Below are 22,604 nucleotides of genomic sequence, written 5' to 3'. Positions count from 1 at the left end.
AGAACTAGGCCCAAATTCTGCTGCAGTTGTACTGGGTTATGTTCCCCAGACTTCTCAATGCAGCAAATCAGAGGTAACTTAGCAGATATTTGAACCACTGATGTACTAAAGACAACATTTTCTTGTAGCGCTTACAGATTTCATGAACTTTTAGCAATTTGCTGAAACATTGTTGGCCAAGCCCCCTTCCCTCTCTTTTAAGGAGAGGAAAGACCTGGGTTGTTTGTGTTCTTTATCAACCTTTAACCACATTTGTAGTGAGTCTCCCAGGATCAAGCCTAGGCCTCATTAGAGCCATCTGTATACATGGCTGGAAAGAAGTGCGTCTATTTCAGAAATTCACAGCATCTTTGAATAACAGAGTTCTGCCCACAAGCTACACTTGGCACATTTTTTGCTACTCAGGCCAACTGATGCCAGTCCACATCTGGCCTCCAGCTTCGTCATCCACTTGCTGCCATGTGATGAACCACCTCTATAGAACTTTTACTTATTTCTATTTGGGGAACGGTGCTGCCCAAACCAAACGCCTGCCCCACCTTCCTTCCTTCCACCGATTCAGGTCGAACACCGCGGTATAAAGAACGTCCACCAGCCCCAAAGTCTTTTCAGGATCCAGGCTTCTCTGTAGCAAAGACATCGTTGCAGGATCTTCTTTTAGGCACCTAAGGAACACAGGTTTTAATTCAGACTCTTGGAGATACTGATCACTCGCTCACCAATACAAATATTTAATTTTGACATTTAACACACACACACTGACAAGACAGTTGTGCCTGCATATTTCAGCATAATTACCAAGTTGATGGTACTTGAACCACAATTCTGGAACCTTCTAAACTGATCTGCGGAGCATACGCCTCTTTGTTTTCAATCTGCGCTGTGTCCACAACCACCTAGCAATGTTGGAGGGAGAAAGTAGTAAGTGTTTAAGATTCCAAAAATGTAGCGGTTTTCCAATCTAGCATTAAAATAGCACCATCCCATTCATCCCCACAAGAGCTGGACGTGTCATGCATGGTGTCGCAAGCCAGCACAGAGTAGTGATTTTAGACTGTCAAGACTGGAAGCTGGGAGAGCCAGGTTCATTTTCGTGCTCTGCCATGGAAGACTGCTGGGTGACCTTGGGCTAGTCCAGAGGTCTGCAACCTGCGGCTCTCCAGATGTTCATGAACTGCAATTTCCATCAGCCCCTGTCAGGGGCTGTCAGGGGCTGTCGGGAATTGTAGTTCATGAACATCTGGAGAGCCGCAGGTTGCAGACCCCTGGGCTAGTCACACTCCTTCGGCCTAATCTACCTCACAGGATTGCTGTGACGATAAAACAGAAAAGAGATGAACCATGTGAGCTGCTTTAGGTCTCCAGTGGGGAGAAAGGCAGGACATAAACGGACTGAACAAATAAATAGACAGCTACTGCTAGCTAACCAAGGAATATGTGCACAGAATTTCAATTTGGGGGAAAAAAGCCTTCCACTCATTCCCTATGATGAATCCAAAACTTTGTTTAAAAAAGGCCACTGTCTACTACTTAAAGGTTCTTTAAAGCTCTAGACAGCTGGGAAGCTTTTTATTTTGTGCTTCTTTTACGAAACCAAATCTACTTTCCAGTATTTGGGTAAATTGAGCCCAGAAATTTGCCGCATAAGATGACACAAACAAATCTTTATAAGATTATCATTCCGCACTCTGGCTAGAAAATTTTAAGTTGTTGCTAAATTTGTAATGGAAGCTTCTCACTGATACATCATGGGAAGGCAACATTTCCATAATATAATCCAGCAGCGTTTGGGTGGAAATAGAGACACAACTGAGGTTTCATTTTATCTGAGCAAACTGAACTCAAAATACAGCAAACGTTTCTCACCCCCACCCTAGGAAACAGCTCTTGACAACCATTGTTCTTACTTCACAGATGTTTCCTCCACCATTCTCACCCATAGAAAAATCTAAACAGTGGTTGAGATTTTCACCGGCATGCAGTGCAATTTACTGGCGCAGATGAAAAGTTTCTACCCAACAATGAGAAGAGTACAAGGCAGTTTCCACACAACTAATAAAAGTTATGTCGTATTTTATAATACTTTTATCCGCCTTCTTTCCCATGAATTTAAGGTGGCGCACAAGGCTCCCTTATTCCCAACAACCGTGTAAGGAAAATTAGATTGGGAGAATAAATTACGTATTATTACATATTAGGCTTAGTATGGTGATTGATGTTAGTTACTGGACTTGGCTGCTGTACCAACACTGCTATGAACTGCTTAGGTGGTTAGTCTTAGGCCATCATGTGCTACAGAAGGGAAAGTCGCCACCCGTTTGTACTTAGGTTATGATTATTGATGTTTTTTTAATTTTATTATTGATTTTTTTGCTAATGATGTTATAATTATGTTGTTATGCTATGCTTATTGATGATTTTTGCCTTGTGTAATGTTATGATTATTGATACTTGTTGTTTGCTGTTTATACTGTGGTATTTCGTGCAGTGGTGCTATGCTCATTGATGCTGTTGCCATTTTGTGACGCCATGTTCATCAATATTTGCTGACTTGATTATGCTTATTGATGTTAGTTGTTTATACCACTGTTGTTCGCTGCCCTGAGCCCTATGGGGGTAGGCGGGATACAAGTCGAATAACAAAATAAAAATAAATGGCCTGAAGTCACCCCGTGAGTTTTCCCAGCAAGCAGAGAGATTTGAAGCTTAAGTCTCCGCAGTTCTAGGTCAACACTCTAACCACTAGACATCTCTGGCATGCCTTAACAGCCACAATATTAAAGGGTTGGAAAAATGTGACCAAAGAAGCCACATGTGTGCTAAATCCTGTCCCCCCACAGCAATGGTGGAGCACTACACTGTTTGAAAAATTTGCCTTTCAGCTTAACACATGAACTGGCACTAGAGTCTTGAGTGGACCACCACAATACAAGGCACAGGACGAACAGCTGCAGCTGTATCTGTTCTGCACACTCAATTTCACCCTGGCTCCACTCCAATTGCTTGTTTTATGTGTGGACAGACATAACATGGATCCTGTTATTGTCTCCAGTTTGACCTTAACACTAGATATTAAAGGTCGAAGGAGAGGACATAGGGTGGTTCTTGTGGGAGGTTTTTTGGGTGATTTTGCACAGGCAATGATTTAAAAAGACGATTTTAGTCAGGGTAGACTTTCCCTTTTACATACTGTGGAAACTCCAGGGGTCCTCATTTGCCTGGAGGACTACAGGTGGGCAGGAGCAAGCTGAATGCAGCCCTGCTACAATCACAGCCTGCCCCGGGGCTGCTCTGACACCCCCATTTGCCCTAAATTTCAGTTTAGAAGGAGGACTGAAATGAAGCTGTCTTATAACTACAAGGAGGTGGGCAGCAGAAGAGCTAAAACAGAAAAAAGTTGCAAGAAATTTGTGATCAGGGTTACTTGTATTTTGGGAAAAACTGGAAACAGTTCCAGGGAGACTCAAAATGAAATTGAGCTGCAGTGCTGGAGGAGGATTACTTACTCCCACTCTCACCCCAAAGATGGTTGTTTTTCTAAATAACCCCCCACCCCCAAAGTTGCTAGTTGTCCCACAGGTCAAAACAGATAGGTACTTACCAGGCCAGCTTGCCCAAAGAGCAACTGTACAGCAGTTTTACAAGCTCCTCGCCATGTGGAAGGGCAAACCTGGTTCAATATTTCAGTCACAGGAGAGTCATCTCTCGGGGTCACTCCATTATGGCACCCGGTTTCTTTGATCAGTTGTATCATAGTGTGCTGTGGGGGGAACGGGGAAAGGAAACAAAGTTTTAAAAATGAACTGGTAAATACGAAAGCAAACAAAAAAGCAGACCAATCACATGCGTGGGCATGGAAACACAGCAGTGAAAACAGATGTTAACTTCCCACTTTTGAGGACTAATTATTGAAATCAATGTTACTGTAATTGGGACCAACAAGCTTCGCAGCCAGCCAAGTTTAGGTATAAAATGCTGTGCACTTGATCATTATAATGTTGACAATGGCTGGAGTGTCATGGGCTACTAGAAGTGACAAGGAAAGATCATAGAATTTTAAAAATGGATGGGACCTAAAGGCCACCCAGTCCAACCCCTTGCACCATAAAGGATGTCCTAAAGCAGGGGTGTCCAACTCTGGCCCTGCAGATGTTCATGGACTACGACTCCCATCAGCCCCTTCCAGCTAGCAGGGACTGATGGGAATCATAGTCCATGAACATCTGCAGGGCCAGAGTTGGACACTCTTGTCCCAAGGCATCCTGACGAACTACTGTCCAGTCTGCACTTAAACACCTCCTAGAAAAGAGAACACAAAACATCCTTGGGCAACCGATTCCACCACTGAACTACTCATAGCGTTGAAAGGTTTTTCCTAATATCCTGTCAATATCTCCCCACCCATAATTTAGACCTGTTGTTATGAGATCTGGGTCAAATGAGGGCTCCTCAATAATTTACTTGAGCCCTGTTCCACAGAATGGTAAGCGGCAGTACTGCAGTCGAAGGTCTGTTCATGACCTGCATTCGACCCCAATGGAAGCTGGTGTCAGGTAGCCAGCTCAAGGTTGACTCAGCCTTCCAGGGTTGGCAAAATGCTGGCGGTCAAGTGTAGAAACTGGGGAAGGCAATGGCAAACCACCCATTCACATAGCCTGCCCTCCTGGATAACCTCCAAAATAAATTATTTGGGCTTCTCATTGACCTTTTTTGACAATATGGGCGAACCACAAATTATTAATCTCTTGCCTCAAAGATTAACTGATATAGAAACTCAAAATTCTTTCTTCTCACTACATGAAAGACATTATACCCATTATACCTTATTCTAGCTGCCGCCGCCCCCCCCCCCCCGGCACAGGGGATTTCCATCATATTTTGCCAATATATCTTCATCATACCTCAGACGAACTCTGATGCTTGCTCTACTGAATGCACTTCCTTCGGCAAACTTAAGTGGTAGATTTCTACAGATACCTTACCACAAGCGAACTTGTCCGTGTTCCCAAAAGGCCATTGAAACGGCTGAACATATTCTCCTCAACTGTGACTTCTATTGCTCATTTAGAAGTCTATATATCGACCGTCACATCTGGAACTGTCCTTTCGCTTCAAGCAAGGCCAAGACCTACTTCCTGCTCTGGGACCGATTCCCTCAGAGATATCTGGACGTCGCAAAATTCCTGGTATTGGTCCAACAGGCCCGATCTAGTATCTGCTGAACTAAGCTCATCTACTAGCCTGTTTTTTTAATCTTCACTTCACACTTCTATTGTAAATTTTATCTTTTTTGTCTATGCCAATAAAAGGTATTGATTGATTGATTGACATAGCCTGCCCAGTCAACATCATCATGTGATGTCACCCCATGGGTCAGTAAGGACCTGGTGCTTGCGCTAACTTTATCTTTTACTAAGAATTATTTAGGAGCAGGCATGTGAGTCTGCACAACCAGCACCAACATCCTCACTGCTGTGGCTTAGAACTCATTGAGGAGGAGATGATTCAATTTCAGCTGCAGCCACAGGTTAAGTCTGCTCCCTGTCTCCTTTCACCCTTTCAGGTTGCAGAGAGGAACGACTCTGTGACATCTGCATGCAAACTAATTCCAAATTAGGTTTTGAAATGACAGGACTTTCAGAGAAATCCCTCAGCAATTTGTTAACACAACATGACAAAGCAGATGGGAAGAATCTCCCTGTAAAGGGAGTGAGCTGGAAACAGTGTGTAACACTCTTCTCTCTGTGATACACCTCTGAAGATGCCGGCCACAGATGCCGGCGAAATGTTAGGAACAAGTTCTACCAGACCCCAGCCACACAGCCCAGAAAGCCCACAACAACCAGCTGAGGGAGCTGCAGTTTGTGAAATGCAACTAGCTTTGCTGGACCGCAAATTCATTTGCAACCCAATACTATCCAAGCACCTTAAAACTGTCCTCTTTCTCCTTGATGTGCTTAATAAGTTGGCATGAGTTTTAAAGCGTGCGCTTTGCCAACCAATCTTCGACACTGTGCTTAACAATTTGGCCCAAAGTACTGGTTAGCGTGACAAAAAAAAAAGAGATTTACCGTTTTCAACTTCAAGTTGTCTGCTGCAGACTCATTGAAAGATATTCCTTTCAGGAAGTGAGCACCTATCTGAATGGGAACTGTTGGGAGCTCACACTGGATTGGCTGAGGAGGAGTCTGTCTCCGACCAGCCTGTTGGGCTTCAGCATCACTGCAACAGCCCTAAAAGGACAGAACACCAAGTGCGCAAGTCAAAGAGATCTGCCAGCAACGAATTCAGCAATGTATTTACTGAAAGAAAGAAACTGTTTTTACCTGCAAACTTGCTTCAATAGCCTTTGGGTTTATGTGGAAGCCAGCCTTCATTGCGTATTCACAGTGACCCAAACTCTCCAATGCAATTTTGTATGCCTGATATGTAAAACACACACACACAAAACCACAAATCAAGCATCAGGCAAAAACTTTTTTGAAATGAACGCACAAAGCCCTGAAATCAAAGGCGACGGCAATTACTCCTCTCGCAGCAGCCGGCCTTAGCTTCTGAGATCTGATGAGATCAGGTGAGCCTCCAGTGATGGCGAACCTTTTCGAGACCGAGTGCCCAAACTGCAACCCAAAACCCACTTATTTATCGCAAAGTGCCAACACAGCAATTTAACCTGAATGCTGAGGTTTTAGTTTAGAAAAAACGGTTGGCTCCGAGGTGTGCGTTACTCGGGAGTAAGCTTGGTGGTAGTGGGTGGCATTGCTTTGAAGCAACCGTGCAACTCTTCCAACGGGTGTATCACGACCCTAGGAGGATTTACTCAGAAGCAAGCCCCATTGCCAGCAACCGATCTTACTCCCAGGTAAAGCGATCGATCAGCTTAGTTCTTCACATGAAAATCAGTGGGGTTTAACAGCGCTTAACAGGGTTACCTACTCTGCTTCCCCAAAATTAGGTCTTAGGCTTAATGCTAATAATTGAGCCTGGTGCTAAGCCCAGGCCAGCCCCTAGATATTATTGGTATGTGTGTCTGGAAATGTGCGTCTGCCACAGAGAGGGCTCTGAGTGCCACCTCTGGCACCCGTGCCATAGGTTCGCCACCACTGGCCTGGGCCATTCCCTTATTAGCAAGCATCAATCCTCACATCACCTAGCGCAGCGGTGGCGAACCTTTGGCACTCCAGATGTTGTGGACTACAATTCCCATCAGCCCCTTCCAGCATGGCTAATTCGCCATGCTGGAAGGGGCTGATGGGAATTGTAGTCCATAACATCTGGAGTGCCAAAGGTTCGCCACCATGGAGCTAGTGGAAAGAAAAGAAACACAAAGAGGCAGCCAACCTGCAAAGCACTGTCTATTTTCAAGTTCAGTTCTTTTAGCTGGTGCTCAGGAATTGCCACACTTTGGGAACAGAAGAGCTGTTGGACCTCAATTCCAGCTAAGCCATCGCAGCCTCTTTCTCTCAGCCGCGACGTGGCCTTTAAGCAGAAAGAAAAAAAGTACAGACAAGACAAAAATAGCAACAGTTCAAAACTGGCACAATAAACTTTGAAGGGCTATAAAGTTGCTGTGATAAAGGCAAGCAGTAAGGAGACACATTCGGATTACGCATTATGACTGTATCATATTTGCATGCTAGTCTTTTCGAGAGAGAGAAATGAAGCAGTAAAGGAATTTTTAACATAAGCTCGGTTAAGAGCCAATCCTATTTATGTTAAGATCACTGTATGTGTCAGTGCAATCATACTGATGTCAAGGGACTTAGAATGGAGAGCCAGCATGATGTAGTGGTTAAAGTGATTTTCTAAGATAAGGGAAATTCAGGTTCGAATCCCCATTCTGCAGTGGAAATTTGCTGGGTGACCTTGGGGCAGTCGCGGCCTCTCTCAGCCTCAACCTTGGCACGTAGTTGGATGGGAGACCTTCAAGGAATACTAAAGGCGTGATGCAAAGGCGGGCAATGCAAACCACCTCTGAGTGTCTCTTGCCTTGAAAACCCTGCAAGATTGCCATAAGTCAGCTGTGACTCGGTAATAACAAAATGGAGTGACTCTATATAGGACGGTACTGTAAAATCTATCTTTGAAACAAAACGGGGTAAAGAATTCTATCAGGAACACTGAAGTCTGGCTGCACATAACTCCACAAAGGAACATGGAGACCATGAGCTTCAGAATGAGATATCGGACTGTTGCAAGCAGAGCACATTTCGTTCTGTAACAAGAAGATTGGACATATGCTTTAAGAGAAACATGGCCCTCCCCCAATTTTTGTTAGATATGTGTCAACATGTATAACAAGGCAACATTTACTTATTTATCATATTTTATGGACTTGGCATGGAATAAATGTTCAGGGAAAAAGCTTCAATCACCAGAATTCAATATTGAGGACAGCAATTGGAAAAGCAAGAGCCTTTCACATCCTACTGATGAACTTCCACGAAACATCTGATTCACTTTTACTGGAGAGAATATGCTGGAGGTTTACTGTGGTCCATCCAGACAGCTATTCTATAAGCCAAGGATATCCAACTTAGGCGCTTCAGATGTTCTTGGACTACAATTCCCATCAGCCCCTGCTGGCATGGCCAATTGGCCATGTAGTCCATGAACATCTGAAGTGCCAGAGTTGGACGCCTCTGCTATAAGCTTACCTCTGCTGCGCCTCTCCAGGATCGCACAGCGTCTTCTAGCTCAGTCGTGGGGTTTGCACAGGACGTCTCAGCCATACTGGAATTCTTCCTCTCCTGAGCTACCACTTCAGCAAAACACGAGTGAGCCACTGGTTGGACCTTCTGCAAAGCTTGGGATAAAAACTGAAAGTGTACTTGCATCACTGTCAAGAAACATCGCCCAAGGACCTACAGCAGTGGGGAGAGAGGAGCCGTGTCAGGATGCCTTCCATTCTAATTTGTGGGTTTGTGTTAAGTCTGATATCTGAACTTCACCTTCACCCATCGGAACACATTTACTTGCCCTCATGATGAAAACTTTACGACCCCGCATGACTGATGAGAGCTTCAAAATGTACAACTCCACAGATTTGTAAAGTGATGTTATTTAGTTACTCAACACTTAACTATTTCATCTATTTCTGTCCTGGGAGAAGAGACACAGGCACAACTCAAAGCCTATTTCAATAAATGAGAGGTGCTTAAGGGATGTGCATCCTAGGTGTCGTCTGCCCACCTGCTGCAACCATGCACTTCCCTTGTTGAGAAGGAAGGACCAAGAAAGTGGGCTGGCAGACACTCAAATACAAATGGAGAAGACAAGTAAATGCAAATGAGCAGAGTAGCCTGGAATGTGCTTTTGCATACTTCTGCCACCTTTGTCTTTGCAAAGCTGCCCAATGGAGCGGTTCTCTCTAACAGGCAGCTTTTACCCTTGACCCTGATAATATAACCTTTGCACTGTGAAATAGTCAGTTTATGACCTTTTGCTAAGCATTCTGCAGACAAAATTTAATTTAATTTATTAAATTTGTAGGCCGCCTCATCCCCAAAGGGCTCGAGGCGGCTTCCAACACGGCTGTTCCCGACAGCAAATAATACAACATAAAAATTAAACCATTAAAACTCAGCAGCAATCAATAAATACATTAAAAAGTCACTTGTACCAACACTGACTTGGACAACTACAGCTGATCAGTCTTCAAAGGTCACTAGAATGCAGTTTCAAACTTGTTTGGATGAATGTCAGTTATTGTGGCATTCTGATATCTGAACTTCACCTTCACCCATCGGAACACATTTACTTGCCACATTTACAGTTATTGTGGCCTGAGGATGTGGACAAGTTGCCTGGCAGAGGCCAGACTACCATTTCCTATCTTGACTTGTTAGAACTGGATGAAGGGTATTTCCTGGCTGAGTCTTGGGTCTGATGAGGAGCAGCTGCATCCACCTTGAAGGAGATAGTTCTGAGACCCCTTCAAAAAGATATTCCCTGGATTCACCATTATTGGCTGACCACAAATAAACCTTTTTGGACAAGGTCCAGCCTTCCTTGGAAGAAATAGATTGTCTAGACCTGTTTCAGATCTCATTGGGGGACTACTACTATCTTGGTCTCCCTAAATGATACTCATTATTGGAAGAGAGACAAGGGAGTAGTGCTACCTGGTTGACTTCCCCATACCTACTGGGGGTTCCTGATACCATCAACCACTGAATACTTTTCGACTGGCTGGGTGAACTGGTAATCATGGGCACTGCACTAGTGGCTCTGGTTCCAAAAGAAGGTATGGGGGGAAATAGTGTGGCTCTCAGGTTTTTGTCTCCCATGTTGTTTGGAATCAACACTCTCACCATACCCAGGTTACACTAATTAATTGCATTGCGAGTGTGGCTGCCTTTGACAACTATCTGGAAACTTCAACTGGTCCAAAATATAGTAATTGGGCTACTGTTAGGGGTTGGCTACAATATTAGTATCATGGTTCATCACCGTGTATCCAGGGTTGACATTTTAACAGTTTTGAAATACTATCACCAACTGACAATTTGTGTCCACGCACAATTCAAAGAGATGGTCCTTAATTAAAAAGCCCTTCAAGGCCTGGGGCCAGGATACTTAAGAAGCTGACTTGTCCCAGGTGAGTCTTAGCAATGGTTAAAACTATCCTCAAAGAGGCAAGATGGCTACACACTAGAGATAGAGCATTTTCTTTTGCAGAGCCAGATTAAGACATTCTTTTCCTCCATGACCTCATCACATGTCAAACTCAATCTTAAGGTGCCAGGCAGAAAAGGGTTCTGTTTCCCACTTTTGAAGTTTTAAACAGATATATCCGATATATTCATTGGGTGATAAGTATTTTTGGAAGATTCTCTGCTTTTTATTGCTGTTTTAAGTGTTCTTTTAGATGCTGTTTTTATTACTTTTTTCTGGCTCAATTTAAATTTACTTATTTTACGCTGCTTTACATATTTAAAAATAATGATGTTTTATTGTTTTAGATGCATTTGTAAATTATCTCAAAGATATTGTTACAATGGAAGCAGAAAACAAATACTTAAAAAACATATAATTCAATGTAGAAAGTGCTGTTGAAGGGAGGGAAGTTAAGCAAGCGAAAATGCACAATTTGCATCTACGGTTCTTTACCAGCCGAGCAATAAAATGGTACAGCATTCACTTAGGACAATATTCAAAGTTGCAAGAACAGACATCTCAATTGATGACAGTTTCCAGCTTCCACATAGCATGTGATTTCTGCCTTGAACAGCATAAAACAAACTTAAGTATTGCAGAATGAACACCCAACTCATACAATGAATATATCAGGGGTGTCAAGCATGTTCCCTGGGCCAGATCTGACCCCTTGAGATGGTTTATTAGGCTCACGAGCCAACTGAGGCAACCCCGCTCCCCCTCCTGATCTGGCCTGATGAGCCAGTCCAGGCGGCCATCCCACCCTGCTGCAGGGTGTTTGTGACTTAGCCAGAAAGGGAACATGAATGACGGGTTTTTCCTGCTTTGTTCCCTTATGACAGATTCGAGTCAAGTGCAATAGTGATCTGTTTACAGCATTCCACTGAGAAAAGACTTTGAAAATGTCAGCACCTTTTGGAATCCTGCACACTGATTATTTCTACGGTATTTCAACCTCATTAATTGCTTCATTTTCCCACTGGGCCAGACAGTTACTACTAGAATCCCTTCTGGAGAATGCATGCGCAAAGACAGCGTTGGTGTGCTTCAAGAACCCTACCGGACGTATTTATACAGCATCAATTGCTACAGTGTCAATAGATCTTTCATTGATTGCTTCTGTTGAACACTGCTGCTGTTTATATTACATAGGACCCAATTAGCAGGTCTGTACACTTTATTAAACTGCACAGCTCATGCTTTGTTGAAGTGTTAGCAGCCTGGAGTGTGGTGATTTTCTCTTTCTAGTTCTGTTGCTGCTTTGAACTCCCCACGGGTTTGTTACTTTAGGCTCGCCAGTCCAGCCACCAACCCAAACCCGCTCCCAATCTGGCCTGCAGAGTCCACTGCAAGCTCACCAGTCCAGAGGCGGGCACCCCACCCCACTGCAGGCTCACCAGTCCAGGCATCCAACCCACCCCACTCTTGATCTGGTCTGGCAAGCCCACTGTGGGCTCACCAGTCCACGCTCCCCCTCCCCATTCCTGATCTGGCCTGGCAAGTCAACCCCCCATGCCAATTTGGGCTGATGATCTTGCTGAGGCAGCCCTCCCCCACCCCGGTGCTAATCTGAGCTAGGGAAACTGCCGTGGGCACCCCAGCTGAGGCAGCCACGCCCCCCTCAGTGCCAACGACCTACCCCATTGCTGTTCTGGCCTGGCAAGTCTGCTGTGGGATCACCAGCTGCAGCAATGCCACCCTCACCCCCAGTGTTGATCTGGCCTGGCGAAACTGCTGTGTAGTCTGGCGAAACTGCTGTGTAGTCTAGACAGCCATCGCCAACACCAGTGCTGATCTGGGCTGGCAAGCCTCCTGGGGTACCAACTCTTCCCTGCATAAGCAGAGAGGGAATTAATGCTGACCTGCAGAGACTGATGGATCCTACTGGTTTTCAGAACACTCTATGAGATCCAATGCCTCCTAGCAACTTATTGGATGAGCTGACAGAACAATGCTGGCAGGCAATGCTGGCTCTCTGAAGCCATCGACAAGATCGTGCCCTGGAGAGTCTTTCCACACCCGCTCCAAATTAGCTCCTTGGTATACCGAGGAACTATGGAGGAAGAAGTGGGAGCTGGTACGACTAGAGCAAGTCTGGCAGAAAACTCACAATGACAATGAAAGAACATCTTAGAGGATGTTCATGAAAGCCTATGAGATAGCAGTGAACACCAGTAAGAAGGCATTCACTGTGCCGTCTACTCTGTGTCTGCAAGCTCATAGGTGCAATTGTTTAGGATAATTAGGTTTTTGATCATTCTCACTGAGGAAACCTTAAACAGTAGACATTCAGCTATTAGCTGCAAGGCATTTGAGAGCTTTTTTGCAGGTAAAACCTTGCCGCTGAGTTCAGGGGTCTTTCCAGGGAAGCTGAAGGAGGCAGTGTTATGTCCACTATTGAAAAGAACGTAGTCAGATCTGTTGGATTTAGCCGACTACTGCACAGTTTGGCATTTGCCGTTTCATGGAAAAGTTGTTGATAGAGAGGTGGTGGAGCAGCTCCAGGTATTCCTGGATGACATTAGCATTGGATCCATTTCAGTCAGGCTTCTAACTTGATCATGGAATGGAGATGGCTTTGGTCGCTCTCACAGACTATATCTGGAGACAGTTGGATCTAGGATGGTCAGCACTGCTTGTTCTTCTTGATCTTACACTGGCGTTTGACCTGAACAATTACAATCTTTTGATCCACTGCCTTGCTGACACCATTTTATATTTCTCCAACTGGAACTCTAAAAACATCACTTTTGTCATTAAATGTGAACAGGATCTGCAGTGAATTGGAAAAACTTCTACTTTATTTCTCAATGATCATCTCAACCGGAAGCTCATTATGCTCATTTGCGTAGGAACCATTCAACCAGATGGTCTTAATTCAAACTGGGATTTAACAGGAGTCTTGTAACCGGAGTCTTGTAAACATCTCTTCAGCATAGTAGTCCCAGCTGGGTCTCATTACACCCTTTGGGTATTTTAATGGTTGGGTGAAGAAGTGGGGAGGATGGTGGGAGAACTAGTAAGCAGAGCGGAATAGAAGCACCATCTTTGTATGTGAATGTTTCGGTAACCTGTATTCTCCGTTATAACACTATTTTTTATTATGTTTCTTGTTGATTGTTATAAACACCATATGCCATAGAAAAAGAGACCGAAGACCGTGAAGGTTTATTCTGAGGTACAGAATCATCTGGAACTTTGCGAGGCATCCATTATATGTGTGGCAGGCATCTCCACTGTGGTAGCAACCTTGCTCATTATCTTCTGGAGGACCACTTGACCGTTGAAATACTGCACTGGAACCTCGCTTTTCATTTCTGATTATTGACTGAAAGGCATTCATAAGGACTTCTAGGATATTTTTTGGGTTGCACACAAAATGCGTATTGTGGTATTAATTGTTTTATAGCCAAATATTGGTTTCTATTTCTGTTTTTCTATTTCAAAATATCATGGTGTTAACACTGGAGAATTTGCTTGTACTTTATTAGATAAGGGCAGTGGTGGGATTCATCTGGTTCGCACCACTACGGCAGAACCGGTTGTTAAAATTGTGCTTGTAAACAACCAGTTGTTAAATTATTTGATTCCCACCACTGGATAATGGGCACCCCCCCCCCCTTTCCAGGGTTGTTTCCATTCTTCAGGGTCAGGGACAGACAGTAACAATGGGGGAGAGGACCTCATTGCTGAGCTTGGGTCTCAGCTGTCTGGAGTGACAGGGTTTGTTGGGTTGCCTACGAAAGAAACAATTGGAATTATTCCAGTTCCAGCCCCTGCTGTCCTTGCAGAATCTGGGTAGAATTCGCTGGGATCAGATATTGAAACTGCTGGTTGGTTTCCTGTTGTTGCGACCCACCAATCTTGGCTTAGTCTTCTTTTTATCCTTGGTCTCTACCAGGACCTTTTCCAATGATGTACCAAACAGCGTTTCCCAGCGAAGGAGGATGGGCAGGGGAACAAAGAAGGGCTTGGGTCTGGTGTGTGACGAACAGCCTTTTGTAAAAAGAAAACATCTCCTCCATTAAGAAGGCCATCTTCTGTTTTGTTGGTATGATGGGGTGGTATAGTTATGGAGCTGGGGGATTGTCTTCAAATTGGTCCATCCTTGGTAGGTTTAAGTGTTATATATATTATTGTAAATATTGGATGCGTTTTATTATCTATGTTGTAAATTTTATTGTGTCTTGGAAGCCACTGTGAGTCTACTATGGTAGAGGAGAACAGGATAAAAATCAAATAAATAAAATAGTTTTTACATTTATATAGCTTTGAAGAACTTATGATCTTAGATTTATTAGATTTAAATCTAATAAAGCAACAAACATTAAACACAAAATTTGTTCTACTTGACTTATGTAACTGAGCTGTACTCCATTTCATGGCTATCAGGAGTGTCTGACTATGACCAAGGCCATATGGAGAACTACTAAACCTAGGTTACCACTTTAACAGGTTAATGAGTGCTGTCTCCCAGAGAGCAAGAAGATATTATTTGATTATACTCCAGATGGATCACTGGGAGCATGGAGAACAACAGCTGAGCCTAAGCAGCCTTGCCCCTGATCAAGAGGGGGATCCCAGTCCAGGAACTTCCCTCTTCCTCCTCCCAATAGGATAAAAAAAGACCAGCTCTACGTTGCGCTGTACAGCTCTGAACCAATAACAGATCTTTTTTATTTCCTGGACCAGCAGCTCACATAGATATTGAAACTGGTCTGGTGATAATCCAAACTTGGGACTAGCAACTGCTTGGTATTTTCAGCTGCCTGCTCCTGAAAACTTGCATGTGACTTTCCTGAATAGACAGCTGAAGCACAGTAAATTTACTTTAGAAAATCCTTGCAACAAATACATTTGAACCAGTCCTGGAAAAATCTCAACTTTAGGACAGTGATGTTTAGTTGAATACACTAAAACTGTATCCCCAACTGGGCAAATGAACTTTTGTTCATTTTTTTTTCATGTTAGTACACATGGAAGATGGTGGACACCATTTCTCTCAACATAGAGAGGAATGCCTCCTCTGTTTGTATGTGATGCTTGTAAATGTCACACCATCTAAAATTAGAATGTTTTTCTTCAAGAATAATATTTGATTAAAACCAAGAAGTGAACAAGCTACGCATTTTTACAAAAAGTTGGTTGATATCAAGTAAGGCTTTCAATGTATTATTTTTCCCCATCTTTTTACATGCTTCCCTGTTTTCCAACTGACAAGCACTTTGGCAATCAAGTCTCTGCAACCAGAGAGGTTGAAACCTAAAGGGGACCAGAATCTTGAGCTAGAGTCCAGGGGTCTGCAATCTGTGGTTCTCCAGATGTTCATGGACTACAAATCCCATCAGCCCCTGCCAGCATGGCCAATTGGTCGTGCTGGCAAGGGCTGATGGGAATTGTAGTCCATGAACATCTGGAGAGCCGCAGGTTGCAGACCCCTGAGATAGACCCACTGCAGCAAAACCGAAGTTGTGAAAGAGTTCGCTCGGAAGAGGTAACTTGTGGATTTTGAGGATTCTTATGATCAAATGGGCTACATGATAACTGCAGCACAATCTCTTGTGTCCCTGCAATTAAGGAATACGTGTACAAGCAACATGCCATCTCAACGTTGAGGAACATATGGCTCCCTTTTAATTGTATTCTATGAGAATACATTTATATCTTGTTTACAAGCAAGAGTTTGTGAAGATGGCAACACTTCAATCTATTTAAGAAGAGCTACTAGTCACAACAGCTCCAGCCCCCCTCCCCCCCCCCCCCGGCTTTCCGTCTTGTCTCCCTCTGACATTCCTTTATGATTCAATCATTTCCCTTCTTTGTACAAAGTTTAAACTTAACAGTTTAGGTATGCTGACTGACCTCTCCAAGTGCAGTTTGCTTTTTAAAAAATATCGACTTGGCGTCCGTGAAAAAAAAAAGATCTAGGACAGTTATACTGTTCTAAAAAGGGTTATTATGGAAACAGAAATGCTTTTATGAATTCCTGCCGAATTCAGTTTACTCAAGCTGAGGCTTATTAAAACATTTTGAAACTGGTGCAACTTTAGAACAAATACACTTCAAGGAAACCTAACTTTTTGGGGTAGCTAAGGAGACCCTGGCAAACAGGATCAACAAGGACCTCCCCTTCACTGTAACAATCAGACCCTGCTTTCTTATCCAGCCCCTTCTCCACCCCTATGGAAGAATGCACTATAAATGATACACGCATATGCTATTTTACTCAGAAGCCCAAGGTTAAAAAGAGACAGGGATTTCCTTAGGGCTACCAAAAGAGACTAAGCAGACTTAGTCAACGTTCCTTAAACAGCACACTGATAGAAGAACGGAGCCAGTGGCAAGCTTTCTGAAGAGGGCTCTGGATGAGAGGCTGCACAGAAATGTAAAGTACTCACAGTTCTGTGTTATCCAAAGCTGGGAGATGCTTATTTCCCCTGCGCCCCCCGCCCCCAGTCTGAGATGCTATCTTGCAAGGGGGAGGGGCACGTGCACATCTCCAAACTTCAGATGAGACATGCAAGCCTGGTTAGAGGAAACAAGAATCACCTTAAATGGCAGTAGAAGCCACCAGAGATGGTGGAAAATGCTTTTAATAGTCTCCACATCTCACTTGCAACTAGGCAGGAAATGACCCCGTTATTTGTAGGGGTTGCAAAGCTATGTGATTCATTTGTCCAGACATAAAGAAAAAAAGCTCATGTATTTATCCCACTCTCCCGCCCTTCAATTGTGAACGTTGCCCAGCCCATCAAACTGAGCCGACCAGCAACTGCTTAAGAGAATCTGACATCATCCGATATGGAGCACCAAGCTAGGACTATTCCCTCAGTCACTACCTGCTGTAACGGTCCATGTTCACAGGCCAGGACAATTCAGTCCCTGTTTTATTCAAACATGGCCTGAACAGAAGCCAAGAATCATACAGGAGATCAATGACCCTTCTGGATGCAGCAAAGCCCCTGACACTGTCAAAGTTATTTTTGAAGCAAAGGTCACTAAGTCCCAGAGATAAGGGATATGTGCGTTCACTGTAGATGTGTGGGAAGAAGGGGGAAGCAGCGATTTGGAAGCAGGAAGGTGGCAGATGTACAAACCATAATACAGATGAACTGCCCTAGAAGCACAGTCAGAAAGAACGGAGAGATTCATAACTCTGTGTTAGAAAGAACCATGAACACGAGAATGGAACTTTAAAAAGAACCTGTGACTTGACCACAAGTTGCCAGTGGCCAACAGGGCTCAGAACAGATAAAGCCACCTTCTAACAAATTCTCTACATGTACAGAAAAAGCTTAAAACATCTGACCCAATGAGGATTCTCACATGTCTGCTTCAACAACAACAACAAAAACTGGACTCCAGGGGATGTAAAATTCATTAGTATAATTAGCCTTATGCTGAAAGAATGTTCTGCATCTGACCGCTTATGTGTGTTCAGTGCAGATGGGAAGGTAGCACATGTGATACGAGCAACTGCAAATATACGGCCAAAATAAATGACACCTGTTGCTTAGACTTGCTTCAGAATGCCTGGAGGCAAAGTGATGCGACAAGCGCACACGCACAAAGCGCTCAGAAGATGGAGCTAATAACGCGAGTCATATGGGATAGTTGTGCCAAGCTCACCTTTCAAACAGCATTTTAAAAACAAAACATGTCACAGCAATGTAGGTGATGCTTGATGCAACATGCTGCCTGACAGCCAGCTGAGAATATTTGACTAAGGTCTGTCAGGCCCAGGTTGGAATCCCCACGCTGCCATGGAAGGCTGCTGGGAGACCTTGGGCCAGTCACACACTCTCAGTGTAATCTACCTTACAGGGTTGCTGTGCAGATAAAACGGAAGAGAGGGCACCAATATAAACTACTCTGGGTCCCAGTGGGGAAAAGGAAGGCAATTAGAAGAAAAGACTGTATAATAGGGGCGATTTCAACTAAAAAGTGAATGGGTAAACCAGTGTTCAGATATGTCAGTGGTGGCAAACCTATGGCACAGGTGCCAGAGGTGGCTCTCAGAGCCCTCTCTGTGGGCACGTGCAAACACAGTGCCCCCCCCCCCCCAATCTAGGCTGGCCTGGGCCGCTGGGCTCGATTATTAGCATTAAACCTAAGACCTAGTTTTGGGGAAGCAGTGTCCCTGTCAAGCGCTGTTAAACCCCACTGATTTTCATGCGAAGAACTAAAGTGTGAACCTTTACCTGAGAGTAAGCTCGGTTGCTGGCAATGGGGCTTGCTTCTGAGTAAACCCTCTTAGGGTCGTGATTCACCCGTTGGAAGAGTTGCACAGTTGCTTCAAAGCAAAGCCACCGACTACCACCAAGCTTACTCCTGAGTAACGCATGCCTCGAAGCCAACCGTTTTTTCTAAACTTAAACTTCAGTATTCAGGTTAAATTGCTGTGTTGGCACTTTGCAATAACAGGCTTGGGGTTGCAATTTGGGCACTCGGTCTCAAAAAGGTTCGCCATTACTGAGATTTGTTGAGACACAACATATCTGGGTATCATAAACTACTATGTATTGAATGCAGTTTTGGAATCTGAGTCCCAAGCCTCAGACATCCATACTATGTGGCCGTTACACTAAAACACCAGATATACGAGATTCAGAAAAATGTGAGTGGGAAACTACTAGACTACCCAGAGTTCAGCAGTCTTGTATTATTGCACGGGGGAGGATTTAATTGCTTATTCCAGCCCCTCCCTTGATTCTTGATTCTTCCTGGTCCAGTGAACATCAATAGGCTGTGCAACAGGGCACCCATAATCGTGTTTGGGTTTCTGCATACTCAGGGGACTGCTGAGACACGCAGAAAAATATAAAGTGGAGTTTTAAAAAAAGACAATCCCCAACAGCTTGATGAGCATTCTCAGTGCTCTATAGAAAAAAATGAATATTCATCATAGAAATAAAAGTAGGGAGGGGGAATTGATGAAGTCTAACAGGTTATTGTACCACAGAGTAGGGGAGATAGGGGAAGCCTTCTTTCCATACCCATTCTGCTTTATATTGTGTCAGATTATTAGTCTATCTCGCTCAGTAATTATTCAAACAGACTTCGACTCCAGACCCAGGTTTCAAGGTAGTTTACAATATAAAACAATATCACACCAATTAAAAAAACCGTCCCATGTCCAAAGCTTTAAAACCCCCAATAAAAACAATGCACGCATGGGGAACATTTCACAAAACATTAAACAGGAGAACAGCAGATAAAAAGTTAAACTGTAATAAAAACTTTGTAACAGTATTGCATTTGTAGGAAAGGAAAATACCGTTAATTAACAAATGGAAAGCATTGCTAATCTGTTTAAAAGATCAATAAACGCCCTACACAAACAAACCTCTTTTTCACCTTGCGCTAAAAGCTCTAAAGATTAGGTACCAGGCTTCACCAGGCATGGTCGTTCTCAAAGGTCTCAAGCCCAGAAAAGTTATTAGCAAGGTTTTCTTTCCTTTCCTTTTTTAACTGCACATGCCAGAGACTGATTCTGAACCTTCTGCATACAAGCAGCTGATCTCCAAGTGAGCTCCAACTAACAGGGAAGCGGCATTCAAGCCTGTTGACCCACCAGAGACCAGAATGCTTCAGGAGGAGCAAGGCAGCCCTTTGAAACTGGTGCTTCCGACCGGTGGTTTCCTACCCTTTTTGGGATGGTGACCCTGAGTCCTGAGACTCACTAAAAAAAAGAAAAAAGATCTTGCCCAGATCAATAACTATTAAAGCCCGGGACACACTTTCACAGGCTTTGCCACCCACTTCTGCTTTGGGACCAACAGGCTGGGAAAGCTAGCGCCTTCTCCCCCCACCCCCCACCTTTCACATGATGCTGTAAACGTGCAAGGGCTCTGATTATTTGGAAACAAAGAGTTCTGGCAGGGAGATTAATTCGGATCCAAGGAATAGCACCCTCCTGATCCTAATTAGTTATGGTTTCGCCAGTGACTAAGCTGTAAAGGAGACAAAGCCTCCAGTCAACTTACAGAGCAATGGAGAGAGAGGTGAAGTTGCGGTAGGGTTCTACACTGGGTCAAGTAACTCAGGAGGTGGGATCCAACCAGTTCTCACCACTTCTCTAGAAGTGGTTACTAATTTTTTCTGAGTGCCGAGAAGGGGTTACTAAAGCAATCCCCTTCCCAATAGGGACTGGAGGTGCGTGTGTGCGGTGGTGCCACTGTTTGAATCCCACCACCATCGGAACCTGTTATTAAAATTTTTGGATCCCACCACTGAAGTAACTTCCCTAATCCCTTCCTACTTGCTCTGTTGTGGTTCTGGACTAGATGAGCAGCTTCCTGCTCACCTTGCCAGCTGTGCTGATGTTCAGAGGCAATGGACAATCTGCACATGTAAATCCAAAAGTTAGAACAACATTACTATATGTGGAGTCCCTCATTTATTCTGAAACCCCGCCCTCCAATTCCTTGCAGGTCTTCACTTTTCTCTCATTTCCCCCCCACTCCTGTCCATCTTGGATGCTGTGTAAGCTTTTAAGGACCAATTCGTTTGTAAGTAAAAATGTCCAAGATGAAAGATTAATTAGGGTTGGAGAGAGATATTTTCCTCCAATCCTAACAAATTGCATCTTCCACCTCTGCGATGAAGGGAGAAAAACCTGTCCAACACCAAAAGCACCCCAAACAGTGATGTGGGGCAGAAAATTTTCCAAAACAGAAAATCTTCTGTTCCACATATGCAAATATAGTCTGTATATCTACTGTTGTCAGGGCTGTTGTGCTGCAAATCCATAGCGCTAGGCTAGATGCTGGATATTAAGCATGGACAAATGCTAGCACATGTTCCAGGATTGCATATGGTGTATTGCCTTCTTTTGCTAACATTAATTTGTTTAAATTTCGATTAGAATATTTTCCAATTCAAAATTTCCCAGAAAACCCACACCACTAGCCCCAAAGTCATTTCCCCACAGGAAATATCCACGAGCTTCACTTCAGACATTAGATGCAGGGATTATAAAATGCATCTTGCTTGCATTTTTAAAGTCATACCTGCTTTTGTGGAAAAGCGTCCACAATGTCTTAGTTTCATCAGCCATACTGACTTGCACTGCATGGTCCTTCCAATGCAGATTTAAGAGCAGCGCAGCTTCTCAATGTTTCGTTGAGAAAGTTTAAGAAACATCTAAGTTACCTTAGACTCAGGACATGTTGCCCCATGGCGTGTTCCCTTCTAGTTCTCAATATGTAATGGGTGTCCCTGAAAAAAAAAATCCTGTACAATCCCCATATCTGAACTGCACTATGATCCTAAGGTACAAAGAATACCAGCTATCATAGGTAAAGAGAGGGAATAACTTGATAATGCTTCTTTGTTTAAATCCCAAATTTCACATATCAACCCAAAGCTAGATTGCTACAGCTGCTGTAAAATGCTACAGTCAGTTTTGTGCCTTAAGGCCACAGATGTGAAATCATGGACTGAAGTAGGTTGGCAAAGCACAAGTGAAATGGGTTGGCAAAGCAGAAAGCACAAACATGCTTAGCCATAACACTGGTTTTGCAGGCAGTAAAAACAGCAGCTTTCAAGCAACATAAACTGCGGTTTATTGCAAACCAAGAAATCTTCAAATACCCAAGATGTGCTAGAGACAGAGAGAGAAATACAGACAATGTAAACCACAGAACACTTTGTAATGACAGACTAGGGTCATTGCAAGTTCCTTTATCTGAATGAAGGCAAAGAGTATCCCACATTCTCTAAGCAGCTGGCCTTCTTCCTACTAGATCTACTTATGTCCTAAGCATAGGTGATAAACTCGCAGCCCTCCAGATGTTATGGACTACAGTTCCCATCATCTCCAGCCAGCATCATGCAGGGGATGATGGGAACTGTAGTAAATAAAATCTGGAGGACTGTGAGTTTGACACCTGTGGTTCTGAGGCATGGAAGAATTCCATTAAAGTAATCAAGAATTCCCAAGG

At 43.8% G+C, this 22,604-nt stretch overlaps 1 protein-coding gene across 2 annotated transcripts in view; it reads right to left on the bottom strand.

Annotated features, from left to right (window-relative positions):
* GARRE1 (granule associated Rac and RHOG effector 1) overlaps positions 1-22,604 on the bottom strand; it is a 68,862-nt gene that overhangs the window by 11,591 nt on the left and 34,667 nt on the right. For both annotated transcript variants that reach the window (XM_048515493.1, XM_048515494.1), the window contains exons 3-9: positions 8,658-8,864; positions 7,342-7,479; positions 6,327-6,422; positions 6,072-6,233; positions 3,602-3,760; positions 799-896; positions 540-665 (exon numbers count right to left, since the gene is read on the bottom strand). In XM_048515493.1, the coding sequence (XP_048371450.1) occupies positions 540-665; positions 799-896; positions 3,602-3,760; positions 6,072-6,233; positions 6,327-6,422; positions 7,342-7,479; positions 8,658-8,864 (986 nt within the window). The remainder of the gene's footprint in view (positions 1-539; positions 666-798; positions 897-3,601; positions 3,761-6,071; positions 6,234-6,326; positions 6,423-7,341; positions 7,480-8,657; positions 8,865-22,604) is intronic.

Source organism: Sphaerodactylus townsendi, linkage group LG14 (assembly GCF_021028975.2).
Source record: "Sphaerodactylus townsendi isolate TG3544 linkage group LG14, MPM_Stown_v2.3, whole genome shotgun sequence".
In the NCBI taxonomy this organism is placed as follows: Eukaryota; Metazoa; Chordata; class Lepidosauria; order Squamata; family Sphaerodactylidae; genus Sphaerodactylus; species Sphaerodactylus townsendi.
The sequence above is the reverse complement of the archived record's forward strand: the minus strand, read 5'-3'. Positions and strand labels throughout refer to the sequence as shown.